Source organism: Motacilla alba, chromosome 19, assembly GCF_015832195.1.
Source record: "Motacilla alba alba isolate MOTALB_02 chromosome 19, Motacilla_alba_V1.0_pri, whole genome shotgun sequence".
Taxonomy (NCBI): Eukaryota; Metazoa; Chordata; class Aves; order Passeriformes; family Motacillidae; genus Motacilla; species Motacilla alba.
Genome location: NC_052034.1, coordinates 10,231,523 through 10,253,623, shown reverse-complemented (window position 1 = coordinate 10,253,623; position 22,101 = coordinate 10,231,523). Strand labels below are relative to the sequence as shown.

Below are 22,101 nucleotides of genomic sequence, written 5' to 3'. Positions count from 1 at the left end.
TGCCCGGTGGCAAACGTGTCTGTGCTGGAGGGCAAAGCCCAGCCCAGCTCCCGGCTCAGGGGCTGCTGGGCAGCTCTGGAGAAGGGGCAGGAGCCCCAGGGCCACCCCGAGGAGGGGGCACAGTGCTCAGATGGAACATTTGGAGAGGTAAAACGCTGCCAGTGCCCTGCCCCTAGCCCCTGCTGCTGACGGTGCCAGGTGTCACCAGGGCCCGGGGCCAGCAGCACGCTCCAGCCGTGGTTTGAGTGTCCCCGGGCTCACTGGGCACTGGGAGCAGCAGCCACAGGGAAGCTGCAGGAGGTTTCTGTGTTTCTGACATGGATGGACACTTTGGCTGTATTCAAAGTGAGCCTGTCCCAGAATCCCAGAATGGCCTGGCTGGGAAGGACCCACGCAGTGCCACCTGTGCCACGGGCAGGGACACCTCCCACTGTCCCAGGCTGCTCCAGCCTGGCCCTGAATACATCCAGGGATGGGAATCCCAGCCTGGACCAGTCTGGCTGTGCCAGGACATCCCTTTTATCCCTGACAGGCACCTACATATTCCCATGAGCTTTTATGGATCCCACCCTCAAGGGCTTTCCCACCCCGGTGCTTTGGAGGTCTCCCCCACCTGCCCCTCCTGGGCCCCTTTTCGCTGTTTTCTCCCCCTTTGAGGCTTGGGTTTGGCTGCAGGTTCCTGTCTGAGGGTGCTGAGTGCTCCTGGGGGCCTCTGGCATGGGAGCTGGGCCCCCTTGGAGCATCCCTTGTTAGAGCTGAGAGGCGCTGGATTCCAGAGGCTCTGCAGGGTTTCTGCTGAATGATGTTACAGCTTTAAAACCCTAATATATCTGGGCAGCAGAATTTAATCCAGCATTTCTCACTCCAGGGTATCATGGCTCTCCTCCAGCACTAAAACACACCACAGGATCCAGGTAGGAGCTGATTTTCAGCTCTCAGCCCTCAGGGGAGAGGCACTGTCATTTTTTTTTTAGTGGTTGTAGAAGCCAAGGCTGCGAAAGCGATTTCAGGAATGCTTTAAATCCATGGTTTGCTGCTATTCCATCTGTGGCTGAGCTCAGGGGGTGCAGGGCTGGGGTTTCCTTCACCCAGGGGCTGGGCCAAGGCTGCCAGAGCCCAGCCCCATGGGCTCACTGAGTCTGCAGTGCAAGCTCAGCCCAGGGGGAGACTGAAACTCCTGTCAAGTGATTTGAAAATTCAGTGTAATTGCTTTTAGTGGTTCTTGGGGCTGTCCAAGGGTTGGATTCAATGACCCTTGTAGGTCCTTCCAACTCTGTGCTTGTGCTGGGGGGTGATTATCCAGAGAAAACAGGAATTGGTCACTGTTTGAATGGTTTGTGGTGGGCCTGGGAACAAATGAAGGTGGTGCAAAGGGCTGGAAGTGTCTCTTCAGTGAAAGCAGAGCTGGCATTGCCTCTGAGTGTCCCTTGGCCAGGTAAAATTCTCATTTTAGTGCTGAGCAGGTGTCACAGGGAGCAACATCTCTGAGTGAAACCCATGAATTGGCAAGGGCTGGGAAATTACAGATGTGCTTAATGAAACAGAACCCCTTGTTTATGTTTCTAATGTGCTGCTGGAGCAAACTGGCTCCCAAATAAAAATACTTAAAACTACGATTAGGATTTATTTACATAATTACTGCCAGAGAAATTCCTGGAGCGTGCTGAGCAGTGCAGGAGGAGGCTCCTGCTCTCCTTCTGTGCTTGCCCATGTCTCCAGGTTGGTTTGCTCCTGGGGGGGTCTCTCAAAGCTCTTCCCAGCCCAGGGAGCAGGAAGGCTTTTGTTCCCAATGAATCCATCGGTATTGTCTGCATATTTGGGTTATTGGCTGAGGCACAGCCAGATCATCCTGGTGCTGCTGGCTGGAGCAGCATCCCAGAGCTGGCACCTCCTCCTGGGCACAGAACCTGGCAGCACCGAGGGTGGGCTCTGAGCAGCCCCTGCCCTGTGCACTGAGAGCTGAGGTGGCTTTAAGAGCCACTGCCAGCCTGCCATGGTCCACTCCAGCCCCAGGGAGTCCCTGGCCAGCTCTGGGTGGCTCTGAGGACTCTGCTGATTTATTTCTGCTGGAAACGTGCAGCCCAAAGTACAATAGGCCTGGGATGAGCTTGTGCTGATTGAATCCAGCCTGGGGCATGAGAAATCTTCCTCTTAATATTTCAATTGACTTTGGCAAACTCGCCTCCTCCTTGTGTCTCCTAAATCACAGGGTGAATGCTGCTGACAGTAATTCCCACTCCTGTCTGGGCAGTGCCTGCCCTTCCCTGGGCATGGGACCTGTGGGGTTTGCAGACACCTCCTTGCTCCAGCCTCCCATGGAGAGGGACTTCTCCTCAGCTCTCAGGCTTGGGAGATAGGAATGTTCTTTGTGGGGCCCTGCTCCAGTGTGGATGTTCTCCTCTCAGAGGGGTCTGCAGTGACAAACACCTTGCTTAGGGTGGTTGGCTGGGCCCTCTGAGGGGGCTGCATGCTCCAGGTGAGGTCTCAGGGGTGCCAGACCCTTCCCTACCTTTGGAAGTTGTGCTACTGGGCAGCACTTGGGGCTGCCCCTGGATCCCTGGCAGTGCCCAAGGCCAGGCTGGACACGGGGGCTTGGAGCAGCCTGGGACAGTGGGAGGTACCCCTGCCATGGAGGGGTGGCACTGGATGGGCTTTGGGGTCCTCTGCAAACCAAACACTCCGTGATGCTGTAACCTGTTACCTGCAGGCCAGTGCAGAGCCCTGTGCTCTCTGTAATTATTACCAAGGCTGAAATCTGCAGGCTGAGTGCTGGGAAATCCTGTTTTCCTAAGGCTCCACTGCTCTGGCTCCCCTCACTCCTCTCCAGCAGCCAGAGGCAGCAGCTGCTTTGCTGTTTGTTCCTTCAGCTCCTGCCTCAGACCCCGGCTCTGAGCTCAGCCCACCCCCTCACACCCACCCGCAGCCTGGGCTGCTGCTCCAGCCCCTCCTCCAGGCCAGCCTTTGCTCCACTCCATGAAACAAAGGCAGATAACCACAGTGACCCTCTCTTCTCCCGTTTTGGTGGCAGGGAGAAGATGCCATTCCACCATGTGACAGCTGGCTTGTTGTACAAGGGCAATTACCTGAACCGCTCGCTCTCGGCCGGCAGCGACAGCGAGCAGCTGGCCAACATCTCCGTGGAGGAGCTGGATGGTGAGTGCTGCTGGGGCTGGGGCGTGGGCAGGGCTCCCCTGCACCTTCTCCCTGGTGCAAGAAGGCAGGTGGGAAGTGGGATGGCTCAGCAGATCAGGGACACAGAGAACGTCCCTGACCAAAGCTGTGTTGGGAGCTATGAAGTGATTTTAGTCTTAGCTTTTGTCCTTCTGCAGCTTTTTGAAATATTAAGCCTGCATTTTAGGTGTAAAATGAGAAAATTTAGGGTCATATTGCCCCAAAGGTGTCTTTAGCCTTCCCTGGGACCCTGCAGAGCTGAGTCTGTTCTTCCCACCAAGTCTCATTTGCTTTGAGGCCTTCCCAAAGGGAGGTTCCTCTCCATGTCTCAGTGTAAGAAGATGCATGGAGGTGGCTTGTGGCTTAAAAAGATGGAAAGAGCTTTAAAATTCCATTTTCCAGATCAGTGGTAGGGAGCACAGAGCAGCCTTAGTCTGGCACGGGCCATCAGGAAGGTTGTCCACATGTGCTGCCTGGAGGATCCCATCATTTCCCCTTGGAAGCTGCTGCTGTTAATCCTCTCTGCCCTGGCCTGGGATGTGTGGCCACGTAGAGGTTCAGGTTCCCATCTGGTTCAGGGGGGAAGGTCTCTTTTGTAGAGGATTTGTGGCTCACCAGGGTCATTTCTGAGTTAAATAATTAGAGTTAATGTTGTTGAGTATTGTGGAATGAATTGGAGCTCTTGGTTTGCTCTCCAGTGGACACTTGGTACAAGCCACGGTCACAATCAGGGGCCTCCATGGAGAACTTTTTGAGGGAAGGATCAAGGGAAGGGTGCAAAGTGGAACTGGTCCTTCCAGGACAGCCTAGAAGCATTTTGGAGAAACAGGAGGCCAACATTTCTGACCACCCTGCCCCTTTTCTTGTGTGCTTTGATAAATCAAACCTTCATTTCCCAGCCTTTCCACCTCAGAGCCCTTGGATTTGTGAGCTTTACATGAGTTTAGCTCAGGTACCAACAGTGTTTGCCCAGTGAGGGTGTGAGGACCCAGCTCAGGTAAGAGACAACCTGAAAAACCACTTCAGTGCAGCTTAGCTCAGACCCAGGAACCCCAGCACTGCCAAGGCCACATTCTGGGCTCTTCTCCTGGAGCTTGGCTTGCAGGTTTGAGTTCAGCTGAACTGAGCTGGCTCAACTTCTCCTCACCCCAAAGATGCCAAGAGCATGGCCAGGCACAGCTTTGCCCTGTCCCTTTGTGGGGTCAGGGGGCTGCTAAGCACCCCGAGGTGAGAGGAGCTCCTGCAGCTCACTCCAAGCACAAACAAGGATTTTCTGTTAGTCCTGCCCCCATTAAAGCAGGGCTGCTGGAATTGCCTGTTAGATTTGCAGAGACCTGTCAGGAGCGGCTTCAAGGGGCCCCGGGGCTGGAAGCCCTTCCCAGGGCACGGGGGATGCTCGTCCCTGCTCTGCTTCCCCCGTCCTGTCCGCATGGAAACTGGGCTGGGTCAGGGAAGGGAACCGGGCTGGAATGGGTCAGGGAAGGGAACCCGGCCTCAATCCTTGCCCTGCTGTCCCGATGCCGATGCCTGTGCCGATGCCGATGCCGATCCCGAGCGGATCCGGGAGCCCTCGGGCACGGCTTTGTCCGCAGGAGCTGCGGGAGGAGCTGGAGCCCAGCCCCGCCTGCCGCGGGAGAATCCGCGCTCCAGAGCTGCGGATCGCCGCCGTTAATTAACGGCAAACGAGGGAAATGAGGTATGGAGGAGCCGAGTTTGGAGAAGAAGCAGCCGAGAGCTGCTAATTCGAGTCCCACTGAAGCGGCCGTGCCGAGAGCGCAGCGGGATCGTTGTCTCCTCTCACCCCGGGAGCTTGGACAGAGCTCTTCACCTCAGCACCCGTTTATTCCCTGCCTGTCAAGCACGGGCTCGAATCAAGGTCCATTCTTTTCCTGGCAGCCTGGGCTCTATACCCCTCTTTGTGCCTTTGCCGTGAAGATGTCCCCAGCTCTGGGACAGCACACCGAGCTCCACCTCAGGTCATCTTCTTCCACCTGCAAACACAGCAGTGGCACCAGATCGATTCGTGTCTGAGAAGCCAGGGCAGCAGAAGAAGCTGGAGATGCTTCTCCATGTGCCAGCAGTGTTCAGCCTCTGGAATTTTATTTAAAATGAAGTCAGCAGTCTCCATCTCCCTGTGTTTTGTCTCTAATACCAGATCAGTGCCTGACTGTGCTGGTAATTGGGGAAGGTTCACTGCCCAAACCCCAAACAGAATTAATCTTTCTGCCTTTAAGCATAAACTGTCTGAGGATGAGTAACAAAATGTTCTTCCTTGAGAAGTTAATGTCAGGCTATTGGAGCTCTGTGGATGGATCAAGCTGTGAGAGCTCGATGCCAATAACAGATTTGCATTTCATCTTCCAGGCTGGGGAAGAGATGCCAAAATTCTCCTTGGTTTCTTTTTCAATGAGATTTTGGTCCTGAGGGAGTTCCAGCCTATTGAGAAATTCCAGTCACACAGATTAAATTATGATAGGTTTGGAGCTGGAGGAGTCACTGGGAATTTTCTATAACGTTCCTCTGCACTCAAGGCTCCAACAAGTGCCTGATCTGTTGGGTTCTTTCCAGCAGATTTCTTTTTTTTCTTCTGTGTCTGGCTTTGCGTGTGTCAGCACTGTTCACTTGGGAAGGGTTTCTGGGATCCTGCAGGGGCACAGAGCTGCGGCCTGACCCCACTCCCAGCTCATCCTACAGGGAACAACCAGGAGTTCTCCCTGTTTCAGCTGCAGCTGGGGGCTGGAGGAGAATAGGGAGATCAGGAGATGGAAATGAGCTCTGATTTTGAGTGATGTAAGGGGGAAGAGCCCAGGGCATGGGGTGAACGCTCAGAGTGCTGCTCTGCCTCTTCTCTGAGAGGTTATTCTCCAAATGAATATTCAGAATCCCAGAATCCCAGAATGGTTTGGGTTGGAAGGGACCTCAAAGCCCATCCAGTGCCATCCCTACCATGGCAGGGACACCTCCCACTGTCCCAGGCTGCTCCAAGCCCCAGTGTCCAGCCTGGCCTTGGGCACTGCCAGGGATCCAGGGGCAGCCCCAGCTGCTCTGGGCACCCTGTGCCAGGGCCTGCCCACCCTCCCAGGGAACAATTCCTTCCCAATATTCCATCCATCCCTGCCCTCTGGCAGTGGGAGCCATTCCCTGTGTCCTGTCCCTCCATCCCTGGTCCCCAGTCCCTCTGCAGCTCTCCTGGAGCCCCTACAGGTCCTGGAAGGAGCTCTGAGCTCTCCCTGGAGCCTTCTCCAAGTGAACAATCCCAAATTTCTCAGTCTGTCTCCATAGGGGAGGAGCTCCAGTCCCTTTATCAACTTCATGTCTCCTCTGGCCTTGCTCCAACAATTCCCTGTCCTCCTCATGCTGGAGACACCAGAACTGTGTCCAGTTTCCCGGGAGAGGCCTCAGCAGAGCACAGGAAGTTTTTCCCTGCGAAACTTTCCTGACCTGCAGCAGCCATCTGCCAGCGTGGTTCTTTCCATGCTGCTGGAGCAGGGGGAGGCTGGGCAGGAGGAGTCACTCTGCTCATGGGTGTCCATTCCCAGCAGCAGCATTTGCTGTTTGTGGGGCTGGGGTGAGCTATGAGAGTGTTTGGGAGCTGTCACAAACTTGCCCAGAGCTAAATCAGGAGATCCTTAACTTGGTAACTCTGGCTAAATAACAGAGCTGGAAGTGGCAGGGCCAAGGGGCTCAAGGGCTGGTGGGGCTGCAGCCCCAGGAGCAGGGCTGGGGACACTCTGGGGTCACACACCCCAGGTAAAATGGCCCAACATCACCAACACAGCTGTACCATCCTAACTGCCTCTGAAAGCCAGCCCAGGTCTGGAAGTGGCACCATAACCTGGCTCTGAGGGACTGGAGGGGTCTGGGGTGGATGTTACTGCCATGTGCTTGGAGGTTTCTATGCATGAAATAATAAATTCAGGCTGGGAGGGGCTGTTTTACACAGGTTTTCTGGCTCTTGTTGGTTGACATGAAATCATTGCACAGTTTGTGCAGACTCTGAGCTTTCCACGTCCCTTTCAAGGCAGCTCCTGTCCTCACGTTCTGAACCATCAGGAGTATTTTTAATAAAAAATGCTGGATGGAAATAATCATGTCGAGCTTGAGTCATCCACCTCCACAGGCACTATCTAAAGGGTATTGTCAGGAGGGAAAAACATTTCCAGAGTGGGAATGTGACAAATCTCACCTGAAGGGAGGCACATGCATGATAAGCAGGCTTGGGGGAGATGCAAGTGGGGCCTTGCAGAGAAACCCAAATGTGAAGCACGGCAGCAGCATTTGTCCAGGCAGACATCCCGATAAATCCTTACCTGAGCCAGGTTCCTTTGGAATCAGCAGGAGGAAGTGTTGCTGCAGGGCAGTGCTGGCATCTGGTGCCTCACCCACGGAACTCCTGCCTCAGGTGGGGCTGGGGTGTCTGTAGGGTTTTTTCTCGACTGGGGGGAGATTTTTGGGCTTCATACAGAATTCACAGAATCACTGGGTTGGAAGAGACCTTCAAGATCATGGAGTCCAACCCAACCCCAACACCTCAACTAAACCCTGGCACCCAGTGCCACATCCAGGCTTTGTTAAACACACCCAGGGATGGTGACTCCACCACCTCCCCGGGCAGCCATTCCTGAACTTCATCACCCTTTCTGTGAAAAACTTTCTCCTAATATCCAACCTGTGTTTCCCTTGGTGCAGCCTGAGACTGTGTGCTCTGCTTCTGTCAGTGCTGCCTGGAGACAGAGCCCAGCCCCAGCTGAGCACAGGCACCTTTCAGGAGCTGACAAGGTCACAGTACAGCCCCTAAGATTGTCCTCCAGGGTGGCTGTGCCTGGTTGACCTGGAGGTGTGAGCAGAGCAGGCCAGGGAAAGAGGCTGCAGGAGCTTGGGATGCAGGGGAACACAGGGCAGGAATCCCTCACCAGGAGACTTTTCCATCTTTATGGATTGCAAACCACAGCAAGTGCCTGATTTCTGCTTCTTCTTTCCAGCACCTCCCCTCTGTCAGCAGATCTCAGCTGGGCTCTCTTTCCTGGGTGGAGAAGACCTCCCTGAGCAGCTCCTGAGTCACTGGAAGCAGCTCGTGAGGGAATTTAGGGGTCCTGGCTGAGTGCTGCTCCACATGGAGTGGGGTCAGCAGCTGTCTCCTGCTGGCCAGTAACCCAGGCAGGGCCAAGGGGCTCAAGGGCTGGTGGGGCTGCAGCCCCACGAGCAGGGCTGGGGACATTCTGGGGACATTCTGGGGACATTCTGGGTTCACACACCCTGGGTAAAATCACCATCACAGCTGTGCCACCCTCACCCTGCCTCTGAAAGCCAGTCCAGGTCAGGCTGTGCACCGTCCTCTGGTGACACGTCTGGTGACAATCCTCGGGTGTTGGGATTCCTGGCAGGGAGGGGCCGTGTCCTGCAGGGCTCTGTCACCAGCCAGGCTCCTTTGGGGCTGTTATTTGACAAACCCCTGTGAGCCAGGAGGCTGGGGCTGGTCCGGAGCTGGGTCTCTGTGCTGTTACCAGGAGGGCTCGGTGAGGTTCCCTGGCTGTAGGCAGAGCTGCTGTGCCACACCTCCTGTCCCTCTCCAGAGGCCGAGTTTTCCCTGGCACTTTGATCCTGCAGGTGGGCACGGCACAGAAGGGAAAGGGGAAAGGACAGGGAGAGTCCCTCCAGCCTCCCCTGCTGGGATTGACTGGTTATCTTCGGTGTTCCAGGTGGGATCCAGGCAACAGGAGCAGGAATGTGCTCCAGGAGGGAGAGCCAGGGGAGACAGGCATTAGTCAGGGCTGAGTCATGGAGCAGCAACAGGCTGAGCCTGCTGGGCTCCAGGGAGAGGGAAAACACCTGGGAAAGGAAAGGAAAGGAAAGGAAAGGAAAGGAAAGGAAAGGAAAGGAAAGGAAAGGAAAGGAAAGGAAAGGAAAGGAAAGGAAAGGAAAGGAAAGGAAAGGAAAGGGAATTGTCTTGGGATAGGAGATGCTCTGGACATGGATCCCTGCACAGCTCCCCAAGTCTCCGCTCATTGCAAGCCCTGCAAGCATTCATGCAGTGCCTGGGACTGTATAAAGCTCATTTGCTGTTTCCCAGAGCTCTTCCAAGGGAGGTTCATCCCCAGTGCTGCTGCTGTGAGGCCACGGCTGGAAATGGAATTATTTCTGCCTGCTATTGAGCTGTGATGGGGTTTCGTGTCCCTGAATATCAAACTGTGCCAGCACCATGCCCAGGCTGCTGGGGACAGGAGCAGCTCTGTCTCTCCCTTCTGCTGAGCTCCTTCTGCCAATTTTCCAGCTACAGCTTGGAATTCCAGAGTGGATTTCCTTGGACCTTGGGAGTTCCAGGTATGGAGCAGCCTCCCTAAAGAAATGATAAAATCTGGTGCAGTGTAAATGCTCTGAGCATCACAGAATCCTAGAAAGGTTTGGAGGAAAAGGAAAGGAGTGGGAGTGACCTCAAAGCCCATCCAGTGCCACCCCTGCCATGGGGTGGCACTGTCTTCCACTGTCCCAGGCTGCTCCAAACTCTGTCCAGCCTGGCCTTGGGCACTGCCAGGGATTCAGGGGCAGCCCCAGCTGCTCTGGGCACCCTGTGCCAGGGCCTGCCCACCCTCCCAGTGAATTCTGCAGGAGTTCTTGGGTTGCAGGTTTCCATTTACTCCAGACAGTTCCTGGATGGGGATGGGGTGTGTCCCTGTCCCTGGAGCTGTGACAGCTCAGCCCGGAGGAGGCTGCAGGGATCCCCCAAGGCAGAGGCTTTGGTGTCATTCCCTGTGCTCTGTCCCATCAGGAGTCTCTGGGTGCACTGGCTGAGGGGAGGCCCCTGCCCAGCACAGCTCCATTCTCCTGAGCTCCCTTTGGGAATCCTTCCCTGTGGCAGCAGGGTCCTGTGTGCCACAGACACTCTTCCAGTATCACCAGCCTTCCCCCTCAGCCTCCAGGACAGCTCTTTGTCCCTGGAATTGGCATCACTTCCCTCCCCAGACAGGCAGGGCAGTGTGTGCACACCCAAGGGTGGGAGCACGGGGGTCTGCAGAGGAATCCCAGGTTCTGAGGGTTGGAGCTGCTGCCTTGCCATCGGGACCACTAGAGCTGGGGGATGAGCTCTGAGCACTGGAGCTTCTCAGCAGGAGGGTGGCAGGAAGCTTTGGGTGGGGGGAAGCTCCAGAATAAGAAGTATTTCCATTCTCCTTCACATCCCCAGCCCTGCACAAGGAAGCTGGATTTTGGCAGGTTGATTTTCCAGGGGGACAAACCCAGCCTTGGGAAGGGCTCAGGGGCTCTGCTCCCCCTGTCCCACACCCTCTACCAAGGGGAAATGTGTCACCTGGGCTCCCTGCCCCCAAAATGCAGGAACAGGCACCAGCAGCATCTCCAAGGGAAGAGTCCTTGCAGCAAGAGAGCACAAATAAAATGGAACTGGCTGCCAACAAATTAAAATGACAGGGACACCATCTGGACAACAATTAAAGGGATGGTTTGAGCTCCAGCTATGCTGACACAGTTTGGGAACAGGCTGGTGAGACAGGGAGCTACTGGGGGGATATTCAGATATCCTTGGGCAGGGCTGGAGGACTCCTGGATTACTGTAGTGGAGATGGAGCCTGTTTGAGCTGGAAAGAGATGGATTTGGGAAGAGGGATCCAAACCGTGCCTCGATGCAGCTCCTTTTGGGCCTGCTGTGGGTGTCTCACAGCAGAGGTGCTGCTGAGGCTTTGGTGCTCCCTGGCATTCCATGGATCCTGCTAGGCTGATGCTCCTGTGGCTGGGAACTTGCTGTGTCCCCTCTGGCCATGGGAATGGAGCAAATCCACATCAGGAGCTAAACTGCCCTAAAAGGCATTTCAATCTGGCTGTGACACTTTTATCCAATTTTTAATAGGGACTTTTAATTTTTGATGCAAGCTCCTGGGCTGGATCATTAATTTTACAAGTTCTTCAGTCTCTGTGTTAAACCTGGGTTTAGCAAGTCCCTGCTATTCCAGGAAGTGTTCCTGGATGCACCCAAGGGTCTCATCCTCACCTGCTGCCTTATTGCTCTGCTGAGCTGCTCCCCAGGCAGCGCCACTGCCTGGGACAGGGCTCCTGCAGCCCAGAGCTGTTACATTCCCTGGACGTTCCCTGGACATTCCCTGGTGGCTGAAAGCCTCTGTGTCCCCCATTTTCCAGGAGGGGAAGAGCTGTGGATTCAGGGAGGTGTTGGTGTGTTGGGCACACCCAGCCAGGTCCAAAACACATCATTCCTGCTGGTCCAGCTCCCAAGGATCCTTTAGGATCGGGTCAGTCTGTCCAGAGCACCTTTCCCTGGCAAAGGGAGGCATCAGTTCCTGCCCGAGGCTTTTGGGGCTGGGCAGGGCTGGCAGTGCCACAGGAACAGATTTGGGACATCCCTCCCACCCCATAAAGGGCCTCTCCTTGGGATCAGGAGGGGGCAATTCCCACAGTTCCAGGTGGGAATTATCCCAGCCATCCTGGCCACAGGAGTGAGGCACTGGAGAGACCTAAGTGCTGCAGAAGCCACAGCAGCTCTGGGGACTCAAGCAGTTGGTTCCCAACTGAAAATCCCTCTGAAAAGCCATTTCTTCCCATTTAATTGCACAGGCAGAGGCACAAACCTGGCCTTTTCCCTGGATTTAAGCTGCCTTAGGCATCCCTTGGTGGAACTGAGTGCTGAGCAAATGGTTCACTCTTTATTTCAGTTCCTGGGGCCTGTCACAGTGCTGGGCTCAGGAGCTCAGGGAGGCTGGGACAAGAGCTGGCCAAGCTGCCAGTGGAGGAGCTGGCACAGGGAGGGCTCTGGGGGATCCCAGCAGGGCAGCCGTGGTGCAGAGCCCAGAGCAGGATGGACACGAGGGCCCCGTGGGGCTGCCAAGCTCTGCCCACTCAGACGGGGTCTCAGAGCTGGCCTTTGCAGATCCATCTTTACCCTGATTCAGAATCCTGCAGGGCCTGGAAATGGTCCTGGTGCTCTGCCTGCCAGGCTGGTGGGGCAGTGCAGTGCCAGGTGTCCCTGGGGCTTTGGGGACAGGCTGGGATTTCAGCCAGGAGGTGACAGTCACTTCAGCACACTAGCTGTAATCTCTGTATTCTCAGCAGAATACTGAGAGCAGACTCCTCCCCAAGGCAGAAACCCCTGCAAAACCCCACTGAGTCTGCACAGGGAGCGTTCAGAAATAGGTTTTCCCCTGAAATAGAGAGGTTCAGGGGTTGGGTGTACACTGGAGAAGCAGAAGGACAGATCCCTGCTCATCCTTCACTGAGATGTTTTGGCTGTCACTGATGTCTCTGTGCCTCAGTTTACTGGGATTTGGGAAGGGGGAGAAGGTTCCACAGCCTTGTGAGCTGCCAAAGCCTCTTTGTGGCTCCTGCTCCCCACGAGCAGTGGCTTTGCCTGGACTCTCCAGTGCCCCTGTCCCTGCAGTTCCTGCTGGTGACACGGGGGTCGCACAAGGTCCTGGCACAGTGCTGCTGCGGCAGTGGCAGGGACAGAAACCCAGGGACAGAGAGGGTCTCACCTGGTGACTTTGCAGGGCTTTTTCCAGATGCCACTCGAGCAGAGCCTTTGGAATCAGCACCAGGTGTCCAGGTCGGTGCTTCTGGTCTGGCGTGGGGACATGGCCCATGGCACTGCAGGATCCCAGCCCTGCTGCTCCAGGGAACATCCATCACCCCCAGGTCTCTGCTGAGGACACTGCAGACTTGTCCCCATGTCCCCATGGGCCACAAAGTGCCTTTCCTGTCCTGAGGCCAGGGCCAGGGCCCTGGCACAGCGATTAGGGTGTGAAGCCAGCAGAGGGATGTCAGCATACCGGGAATTAAACCCGGTTGTCCTCTCCCTCTGGCTGGAATCCTGTGTTTGCCAGCTCCCCTTGTCCATCCTGAGACAGCTCAGCCTCAGCTCAGAGGGGAAGAAGTGCCAAGGCTGGGTTCATGAGCTGGATTGTGCAAGGATGCTCCCTCAGGATCTGCACCGCATGTTCCCAAGGTCAGAAGGCACGAGAGGAGGGGAGGAACAGGGGAGCTCTGCCCCAGGGGGATGGGGCAGGACGGGTGGGAGGGAGCAGAGGGCAGAGGGTTCGGAGCTGGGGAGAGCTGAGAGGAGCAGCTGCCTCCAGCCTTGGATATGCTGTTCCCAGAGCCGTGTCCAGCTGTCCCTGGACCCCACAGCCTGCAGGCAGACGGGTCCAGGGGCCTGGGGACAGAGCAGGAGCCCAGCAGGCAGTGCTGCTCTCCCAGCTCTCATCTCCTGCAGATCTGCAGGAGCCCTTGGAAGTCCAGCCTTGAACACCCATCCATGGGGTGCCCCTCTGCCAGGGACCGTGGTGCTGCCAGGGCTGGGCAAGGCTGCAGGGCCTCCACAGGGCTGTGAGGGACAAGGATGCTCTGGGAACGGGGGCAGGAAGGGGAGAGCTGAGCCCCCTCTGCTTCCTGATCTGACTCTGGATACCAGGAATGCCCAGGAGCAGAGGGAGTGTCCAGGGTCACGGGGAATGTCCAAGGGCACAGGGAGTGCCCAGGAGCACTGGGAATGCCCAGGGGCACGGGGAGTGTCCAGGGGCACAAGGAATGTTCAGGGGCACAGGGAGTGTCCAGGGGCACAGGGAATGTCCAGGGGCATAGGAGTGTCCAGGAGCACAATGTCCAGGGACACAGGGAGTGTCCAGAGGCACAGGGAATGTTCAAGGACACAGGGAGTGTCCAGGGGCACAAGGAATGTTAAGGGTCACAGGGAATGTTCAGGGACACAGGGAGTGCCCAGGGACACAGGGAATGTTCAGGGACACAGGGAGTGTCCAGGGGCACAAGGAATGTTAAGGGTCACAGGGAATGTTCAGGGACACAGGGAGTGTCCAGAGGCACAGGTAATGTTCAGGGACACAGGGAATGTTTAGGGACACAGGGAATGTCCAGGGACACAGGGAGTGTCCAGAGGCACAGGTAATGTTCAGGGACACAGGGAATGTTTAGGGACACAGGGAATGTCCAGGGGCACAAGGAATGTCCAGGGGCACAAGGAATGTTCAGGGGCACAGGGAATGTTTAGGGACACAGACAATGTCCAGGGGCACAAGGAATGTTCAGGGGCACAGGGAATGTCCAGGGGCACAGGGAGTGTCCAGGGGCACAAGGAATGTTCAGGGGCACAGGGAATATTCAGGGACACAGGGAATGTTCAGGGACACAGGGAGTGTCCAGGGGCACAGGGAATGTTCAGGGGCACAGGGAGTGTCCAGGGGCACAGGGAGAGCAGCAGAGCTCTCGGGGCCAGGCAGGAGCTGCAGTTTTGGAACACTCTGGGAGCCCTCAGTGCCAGCACAGCCACTGCAGGGTGAGAGCACTGCAGCTCCTAGGGCTGGTGCCAGCCTGGCTCAGGTTGCTCACTCTCCAAATGAAATGAGTTAAAGCTGAGCCGTGGTTTTGGCAGGCTGAGCTCAGCCCAAGGTCCTGCCCTCCCTCCTGGCTGGGATGCTGGGCAGGGAGAGCTCGCCAGGGGCTCTCTGGGGCACCCTGGGCCTTGCTCCAGGTGGGGTTTGGGGCATGAGCTGAGCCAGGACCCCTCTGTCTGCCTTGGTCTCCTGTTCACCCCACTCTGAAGGGCTCTTGTGGCCTGGACCCTGCTGGGAAGGACAGTGTCAGTGTTGGGGCAGCAGCAGGACCCTCATGAGCATCACAGGAAGCAACACTCAGAATGACAGGACAGGAGATCATGGAGCTCAGTGCCCATGTCTGCAGTCCTGGCACATTCACCAGTGGGGAAAGCAGCTGGGAGCCAAACCTGGCTGGAATTGGGATGGGCTGGACGAGCAGAGAGATGCTCAAGGGTCACAGGCAGCAAGAGCCAAGAAAACGCAAGAAAAAGAGCTCCCAGAAATGTTACATTTGGAATTTTCATTCTTTAGTAGTGCAGAACAGCACAAAGGCTTTCTGAAAATGTCTCCTTTATTTTGATAACAAAAAAGAAGAAGAAAACCCCCAAGCTTTGGTAGTGAATTATATTTGTGTCTCTTGGTCCTGAATGCACATCATTAAGATGTCATTTAGGAAAAGTCTCTCTAAATAAGCCATTAGAACACAAGCCTATTAGAAACATCTGGGATGAGGCAGTATTTTGTATTTTAGGATTATTCTTTTGGGCAATTTCTTTTTAATTTGCGAGGAAACACAAATCTCATTATTTTCCTTTCAACGAAATCTAATCCAGGGCGTGAGATTGTGTGAACAGCTCTGGGCAGGGAGGGCAGGGAGGAGCTCTGGAACCGATGGGAATTGCTGCTACTTCCCGGAGGTACAAAAGCCTTGGAGTAGTTTTGTGCTCAGCAATTCCTCCCGTTGGCACAGGAGGAGGGAACTGTGCTGTGCGAGGACACGAAGGCAATTTCTGCCTTTGAAACGGGAGCTGCGTTTGCCAGTGTCTCTGAGGGATGCAGCCCCAGCACCAGCACCCAGCGCAGCTTGGCACTGCTTTGGAAATTTGATTCCAGCGCTGCAGGAGGGGAAATGAGAACGTAGAGACAGTTGGATGGTCCGTCCTGCTTTGCTCCTGAGGGAAGTGGAAGTGAGACAGGCTGAGGTTCCCTCTCTGAAGGACAGGAGTAGCAATGTCCCTGACAGTACAGATCTGTTTCTCAGGGACTGCAGGGAGAGTTAACAGGCCCAGGACAGGCACTGCCTCCCAGTGCAGCTCTGCAGATAGGGGATTGTGCAGTTTATTGGAGTTTAAAAGTAAATTGATGCCCCTACTTTTTTTCTGTTTTTTTTTTTTTTTTTTTTTTTTTTTTAAATCTGAGCCGAATCAGCACATTTGAATTTTTGCATTTTTCTGCCATGAATCGGAAGCTATGGAGAAAAAAAAAGAATTCTCATTCTGTTCCAAAACAAAGTGTTTCATTTTGAGTCTGAGCTTTTTCATTCAGTTCTGCCCTGAAGGTGTGGCAAACGTGCAGATTTTGGCTGGCCAGGTCCCAGCTTCCACAGAAAGAGCAAATCCAAGCATTTCCTTGCAGCCTGGACATGGGGCTGGGGCTGGGAGCTGATGAGGTGTCTGGAGAGGCTGGGTCTGCTTTGGGGAAAGCTCTGCAGGACACACGTTGCCTCAGGATGGTTCTTTCCCAGCCAAGCCAAGGGCACAGGAGCAGGGCCAGGGATGCGCAGGGCTGTGCAGGATCCCTCCCATCCTGGCAAAGGAGCCCCAGGAGTGGGGTCACACCTGAGCCACCCCTGTGCCCTCAGGGTCCTGCCCGAGCACTTTCACTGCTCCCTGAGGAGCTCCCAGGAGCCAGCCCAGGCTCTGGCCAAGCCCAGGCATGGCCATCCCGCCCCAGCAGTGAAAATACCCAGGGTTTGGGTTGGCTGGGCTGCAGGAGGGACCTTCCCACCCCTTTCTGGGAAGGGGCTGAGGGAACTGATGGCTTCTTCAGGGTTCATTCCAGCTCATTTCTACACAGCTTTCCTTTGCTGGATTCCCCATCCTCCCTTTTGTCTGGCTCTCACTTTTCACAAGAAGAGGCTGGAATGTATGAGCTGAGGAAATGGCAGCAAGACAAATCAAGAGTCTGGTAAAATCCAGGGCTCTGGAGGGGGAGTCTGGCTTCTCCTCAGGTTCCCTGCTGTCCTGCACTGGGTCTGGCGTTTCCAATCTGCTTTTTTCCCTCCTTGGATAAGATGTGCTTTGATTTCTGCAGCTCCCATCAACGAGAGTAAGGCTGAGTTGTCCCTCCAGGCCTGGCAGAAGGAGATGGGATCAGACAGCAGCTCACACTTCAGGAGCTGCTGCTCAGCAGCTCCTGGGGGTTTGGAGAGGAGTTTTTTAATGATGGAAGGGTTCATTTTATTTCCCCCGTAAGAGAGCAGCGGGCCAGGGCTCTTGGCTGGGTGACACCTGGGTGTCATCTGGTGCCACCCGAGCCCGAGGGACGCCTCGTGGTCATTGCTGTGGGGAAGGGCTGACTCCTTGTGCTCTGGGGTTTTCTCTGCTGAGGTCTGTCTGCAATAACAGAGAGCTGAAGCTGCTGCTTTCAGGTGTTTAATGTGATTATTTCACCTTCTCAGCCATAAATTGGGGCTGGACTCACTCTGTGGCAGATGAAAGCTCTCCTGATGATGTGTTGAGCACGCCTGTTTCTCCATCCCAGCAGTACTTGAAGCCAAACTCCAATCCCTGGAGTTCCTGTGCATGGAGAAGCTGCCCATGGGATGTTTCTCAGGAGGAGCAGGGTTGGTGTCTTTGCTCAGCCAAGGGAAGAGCTGAGCTTGGGGAGGGCCTCAGTGTCTCCCAAGGAAAATGTGCAGAATTTCACAAATGAGAAATCCTGATGGCAGTGATGGAGGCAGGGAAATTCCCATCGATGGAGCTGGGCTGTCACTGAAGGAGTCAGATAACTGCTGATGTCCTTAGAGTCTATTTCTCATTCTAATAGAAACCTTTTAGGGATCAGCTCCTAGAGAAAGTTTCACCCTCCTGAGTGCTGGAAGATTGGATGTCACATCCCATCTTGGGGGTTTCTGGGGTGCAGCTGCCCATGAGCACAGCTCATTCTGCCACCCTTCCTCTGCTGGCTGAGAAGGTCTCAGCCCCAGGTGACACAGGCCCAGTGCCATCCCAGTTTGTCACACACTGGAGTGGGCCTGGCTGTGAGAGGGGCTGGCCCCGGGCTGGGCTGGGTGTTTGGGCTGGGAATCAGTGCTGGAACAGAGAGAGGCTCTTTTGAACCTCGGCCCTTTGGGTAATTAGCAGTATGGTAATTGATGTGCTTCATTAGTAATCAACTTTCTGCATTCCCTTACCTCTCCCAGCTCCTGCTCCTGAGGCCTGGAGGCTTTGATGGGGTGAGAGCAGCACAAATTAAAAGAACGGGCTGAAAAGGGAGGCTCTGAGGCAGGAGGGCCACAAACCCCTCTGCGTTTGTCTATCACAGATCAAACAAAGGGGTTTGGTGCTGCTTGGGCATTTCCCTCCCACCCTTTCAGGGAGGCACCTCCTTCCCCTCCATCAGCCCCAGCTCTGCTCTGGCTGGTGGCTGCTCAGGAGCAGCTGGGATAATCCCTGCCCCAGGGAGGAGACAAACTGTTGTGGCACTGGCCAGAGTTCCTAACCCAGAGTGCTCCTTGAGCCTTCCCTAACAGTAAGAGCCTGAATGAGAGATGGGACTCCAGGTGGCTCTTCAAAATGCAGTTTATTGTATGCAAAATGCAGTTTATTGTATGCAAAATGCAGTTTATTGTATACAAAATGCAGTTTATTGTATCCAAGGTGTTACAGCAGTCCAGGGTCGTGGGTGACAGTGCCTGCACCTTCAGCTGTCAGCTCCAGCTGCAGACAAGCCTGAAGACCCTTTAGTTTTGGTTACATTGCATTATGTACTTTTCTTTGCTGAGCATCTTAATACAGAAGAACCAATCTATACCTTAACTTTTACCTATAGCCTATCATAACTACTGTTATTACCATATTCATGTTACTATTTTCCAATCACTAAAAATTTGTACGTTACAGTTTAAGGTAGAAGTTGTTTTTCAGTTTTCTTGCAGTGGAAAATTCTGAAAGCCTTTTTGAAAACCTGAAAAACCTTCCTGAAAGTCTGAAAACCTTTTTGAAAACCTAGAACCTTTTTTCTACTTGCAACAATGGCAGACTTGTTTGCCTGCGGAATCTTTTTGCTTGGTAAAAACATCTGTTTGAGCTGGGTTTATCCTTTCCTTTAAGCCATAAAACCTCTTTCCAACTAACATACCCTTTGTCTTCTTAGTTATCCAGTAAGACTGGCTCAGCAATTCTTTTCTTCTGTATCAAAACTTGCTTCCATCTCTATTTCACTCTCAGGTTCTGCACTCAGAGATCTTTCTGCCAAGCACACCTATCTGTGAGACTTTCTTGTCAAACTTTCATCCTTCCCAACACCTAACCCCTGATTGCTGCTGCCCAGGGGACAGCTGGGCATCCCAAAGGGTGACAAGGGGGACAACCAGCGCCTGAGCAGCTCCTCACAGCAGCTACTGAGGAGCCTGGGCTCCAGCTGGAGTCGGGAGCTCCGTGGGATAGCCCTGGGTAACTCTGGACAGCTGTGAGAAGCTTCCTGGATGTCAGCTCAGGGATGTGTGTAGGAATCTTCGAGCCATAAATACTTGGTGAGGGCTGCAGTGACTTTTTTAATTTGAGTGGGGAGAGCAGAATGTGGCAGCCAGAAAAAAAACCCATGATACAAAAATAGTAATGGCCCTTTTGGGAAGAGGAAATGATATTCCACTAAAAACATCAATCCCAATTAAATGGGAGCATTTAAAGCAAGGAATTACTAATTACCTAGATATGGATGAGACAAACATGGCAAACAGATTTATTGGGGAACTTTGAGCTCTGTACATATGTCCACGGTGATGTATTTTCTTGCCACAGGCTCAGAATTGTCTGGACTGCGTAAATATTGTGGTTGATGGCTGTAAAGATTTCCAATGGATCAGGCTGGGAAGAGTCATTTGGTCAACCACCGTTACCAGAGCTGGGGAATTTCATTAATGGGCACTTGGGGGCATGGCCAGGCCCATCCTCACCCTTGTTTTAATTAACCCTTGTTTTAATTAACCTTTGTTTTGAATAACCTCTGGCACATGAAGGGAACCTCTGCCACCCCCCCTTGGCCTGGTGACCTCGTGTGACTCTGGTGGAGCAAAACACATTTCCAGGCAGGTTTACTTGTTAGAATGGTGCAAGAGGGGCAAGATGTTAATTTTTAAATATTAAAGTATTGATTTGCCAGCCGGAATGTGGGAAGTGGCTCCTGCCTCGTGTGGAAGGTGATGGGGATGTCCCTGTGCTCACCCTGCATGTGGTGGGCACATACCATGGTGACCTTCCCTCTGCCTCCTCTCCAAACATGGATTTTCAACACTTTTCCACATCTTCACATCTCTTCTGTTTTGACATTAATAAGAATAGCAAAGAGTTCAGAGAAAGTAGTTTTGGCATCTACTGTATTTAATTTGCTCCAACTTTCATGTGGAGTTTAATTTAGACTGATGATACAGGCAGTTTTATGAGTATAAAACTCCATTAATTACAGATCCTGTCTTAATTATAAATGGCTCTGTTTTAAAGGAAGTTTTACAACCAAAATTAAGACTTGGAGCAGTTCAATCAATACAAACATCAATTAGACCTGACTTTGTACTCCAATTAATTTATAAAGCTTCCCAATGAAGTGTGAGAAGCGTGGCACTTTGTGCTCCTGGCTCTGCCCTCCCTGGGCACCAGGAGGTCCCTGTTGTTCCCTTGGAGCCTCCTCAACTCAGCGTGGCTGGAATAACAACCTTCCTATAGGGCTGGATGTGCCCAAAGGAACCAGCAGAGCTCGTGGTTAAAGTGGCCCAGCCTAGAACAAAGGGGAAGTAGATTTGTTCCCTTGGCTGTGGCCCAGCAAAGGCTGAGATTCCCAGGTGGAAAACTGTCCCACCAGGCCCCTGCTGCCCTGGGGAGCTCTGGGACACCCCAGGGTGGGACACTTGTCACAAAGATCACAAAATTCCAGCATGGGTTGGGTTGGAAGGGCTTTAAAGCCCCTCCAGTGCCACCCCTGCCGTGGCAGGGACACCTCCCACTGTCCCAGGCTGCTCCCAGCCCCAGTGTCCAGCCTGGCCTTGGGCACTGCCAGGGATCCAGGGGCAGCCCCAGCTTCCCAGGAACGCTCCCCCAGGTGTGGATGCCACGGGCAAGGGCTTGGGAAGAGTTCAACCTTTGGGGCAGGATTTAGGGAGGCCCAGAACTCTCTGTGGGCTTCAGACTGGTCCCAGTTGCCTTCTCTTCCCACCGCTCCTCAGGCAGGGACTCTGCCCATCCAGCTGCTCCCAGAGGGAGCCCAGCCCAGGAAAAGCCAGGAAAACCAACAAGAAACTGTAACCTGAGCATGCAGGAGGTCCTGGAGGAGTGGGAAGGGGATGGAGAGAGGTGTTAGCCCATTTCATTTCAGATTTTGGTGGAACCAGGGTTTTAGTGAAGCCAAGCTCCGGGCTCTGGAGCTGTTTGAAGTTGGGAAAAGGGCAGGCAAACCAAGGCAGCCCCTGCCCCGAATTCCCAGCAGATGTTTGATGTTTGAAACCCTTTCAGCTGAGCCATTTGGGCGGGAGCTAATTCTCCCGAGATATTTTTAGACCATAGGAGCAGCAAAATCTTAGCCCCGAGCAAGATGGTTACAGGGGCTGCCCTGGCTGGTGCTGGGAGACCTGAGGGCTGGGGGCTGCTGGGAATCAGGGAATGAGGGATTTCCAGTGGGATAAAACCACCAGGAATCAGGGAATGAGGGGTTCCCAGAGGCACAGAGCTGCCCTGGCCCTGCAGCTGGCCCCGTATGCACAGTTCCTGTGATTAAGGGTGAATGTTGCTGCAGCTTTTCCATGAGAACAAGGATAGTGAGGAGGGAAAGAGGCAGATCCTGCCAGCTGTGGCTTCTCCCTGTGTTTCTGGAATGGAGCCATTCAGGGAATGGCCAGTTCAGCCCTCACCAGCCCATCTGAGAGCTGGGGGTGCCCAAGGGGGAGGCCCTGGAGGTGCCCAGGCTGCTTCTTCCACCTCCAGGGAGGCTGGTGGGAATAGTTCCCACTGGAGATGGCCGGGCTGGAGGCTGCTGAGCTGGGCTGTGGGGCTGGTTTGGGACTCCAGGAGTTGCCCATGCCCCACCCTGGGCCTTGGCTGGCCATGGAGGGGAGGTCAGAGCCCAGCCCATCCCCCTGGGATCCGTGGAGCAGGGGGGTGCTGGGATGGTGACGTCACTGGAGACTGATGTTGGCTCCCATGGAATGGAGATCCTGGCCTGTCCCACTGAAGCTGTCCCTTCTCAGGGCTGGACATGGGGGTGTGACCCAGCTCCTGGCCTGTGGCACCTGCTCATGGTGAGCTGGGGCAGCTCACCATGGGAGCTTTGCCAGTGGTGCTGAAGTCTGCAGTGTGGGATTTCCACCTCAGGT

The 22,101-nt window shown here is 54.4% G+C and overlaps 1 protein-coding gene across 4 annotated transcripts in view; it reads left to right on the top strand.

The window, feature by feature from the left end:
• Positions 1-22,101, top strand: part of CALN1 (calneuron 1) — a 147,262-nt gene that overhangs the window by 38,758 nt on the left and 86,403 nt on the right. For all 4 annotated transcript variants that reach the window (XM_038158179.1, XM_038158180.1, XM_038158182.1 and 1 more), the window contains one exon: positions 3,029-3,153. In XM_038158179.1, the coding sequence (XP_038014107.1) occupies positions 3,029-3,153 (125 nt within the window). The remainder of the gene's footprint in view (positions 1-3,028; positions 3,154-22,101) is intronic.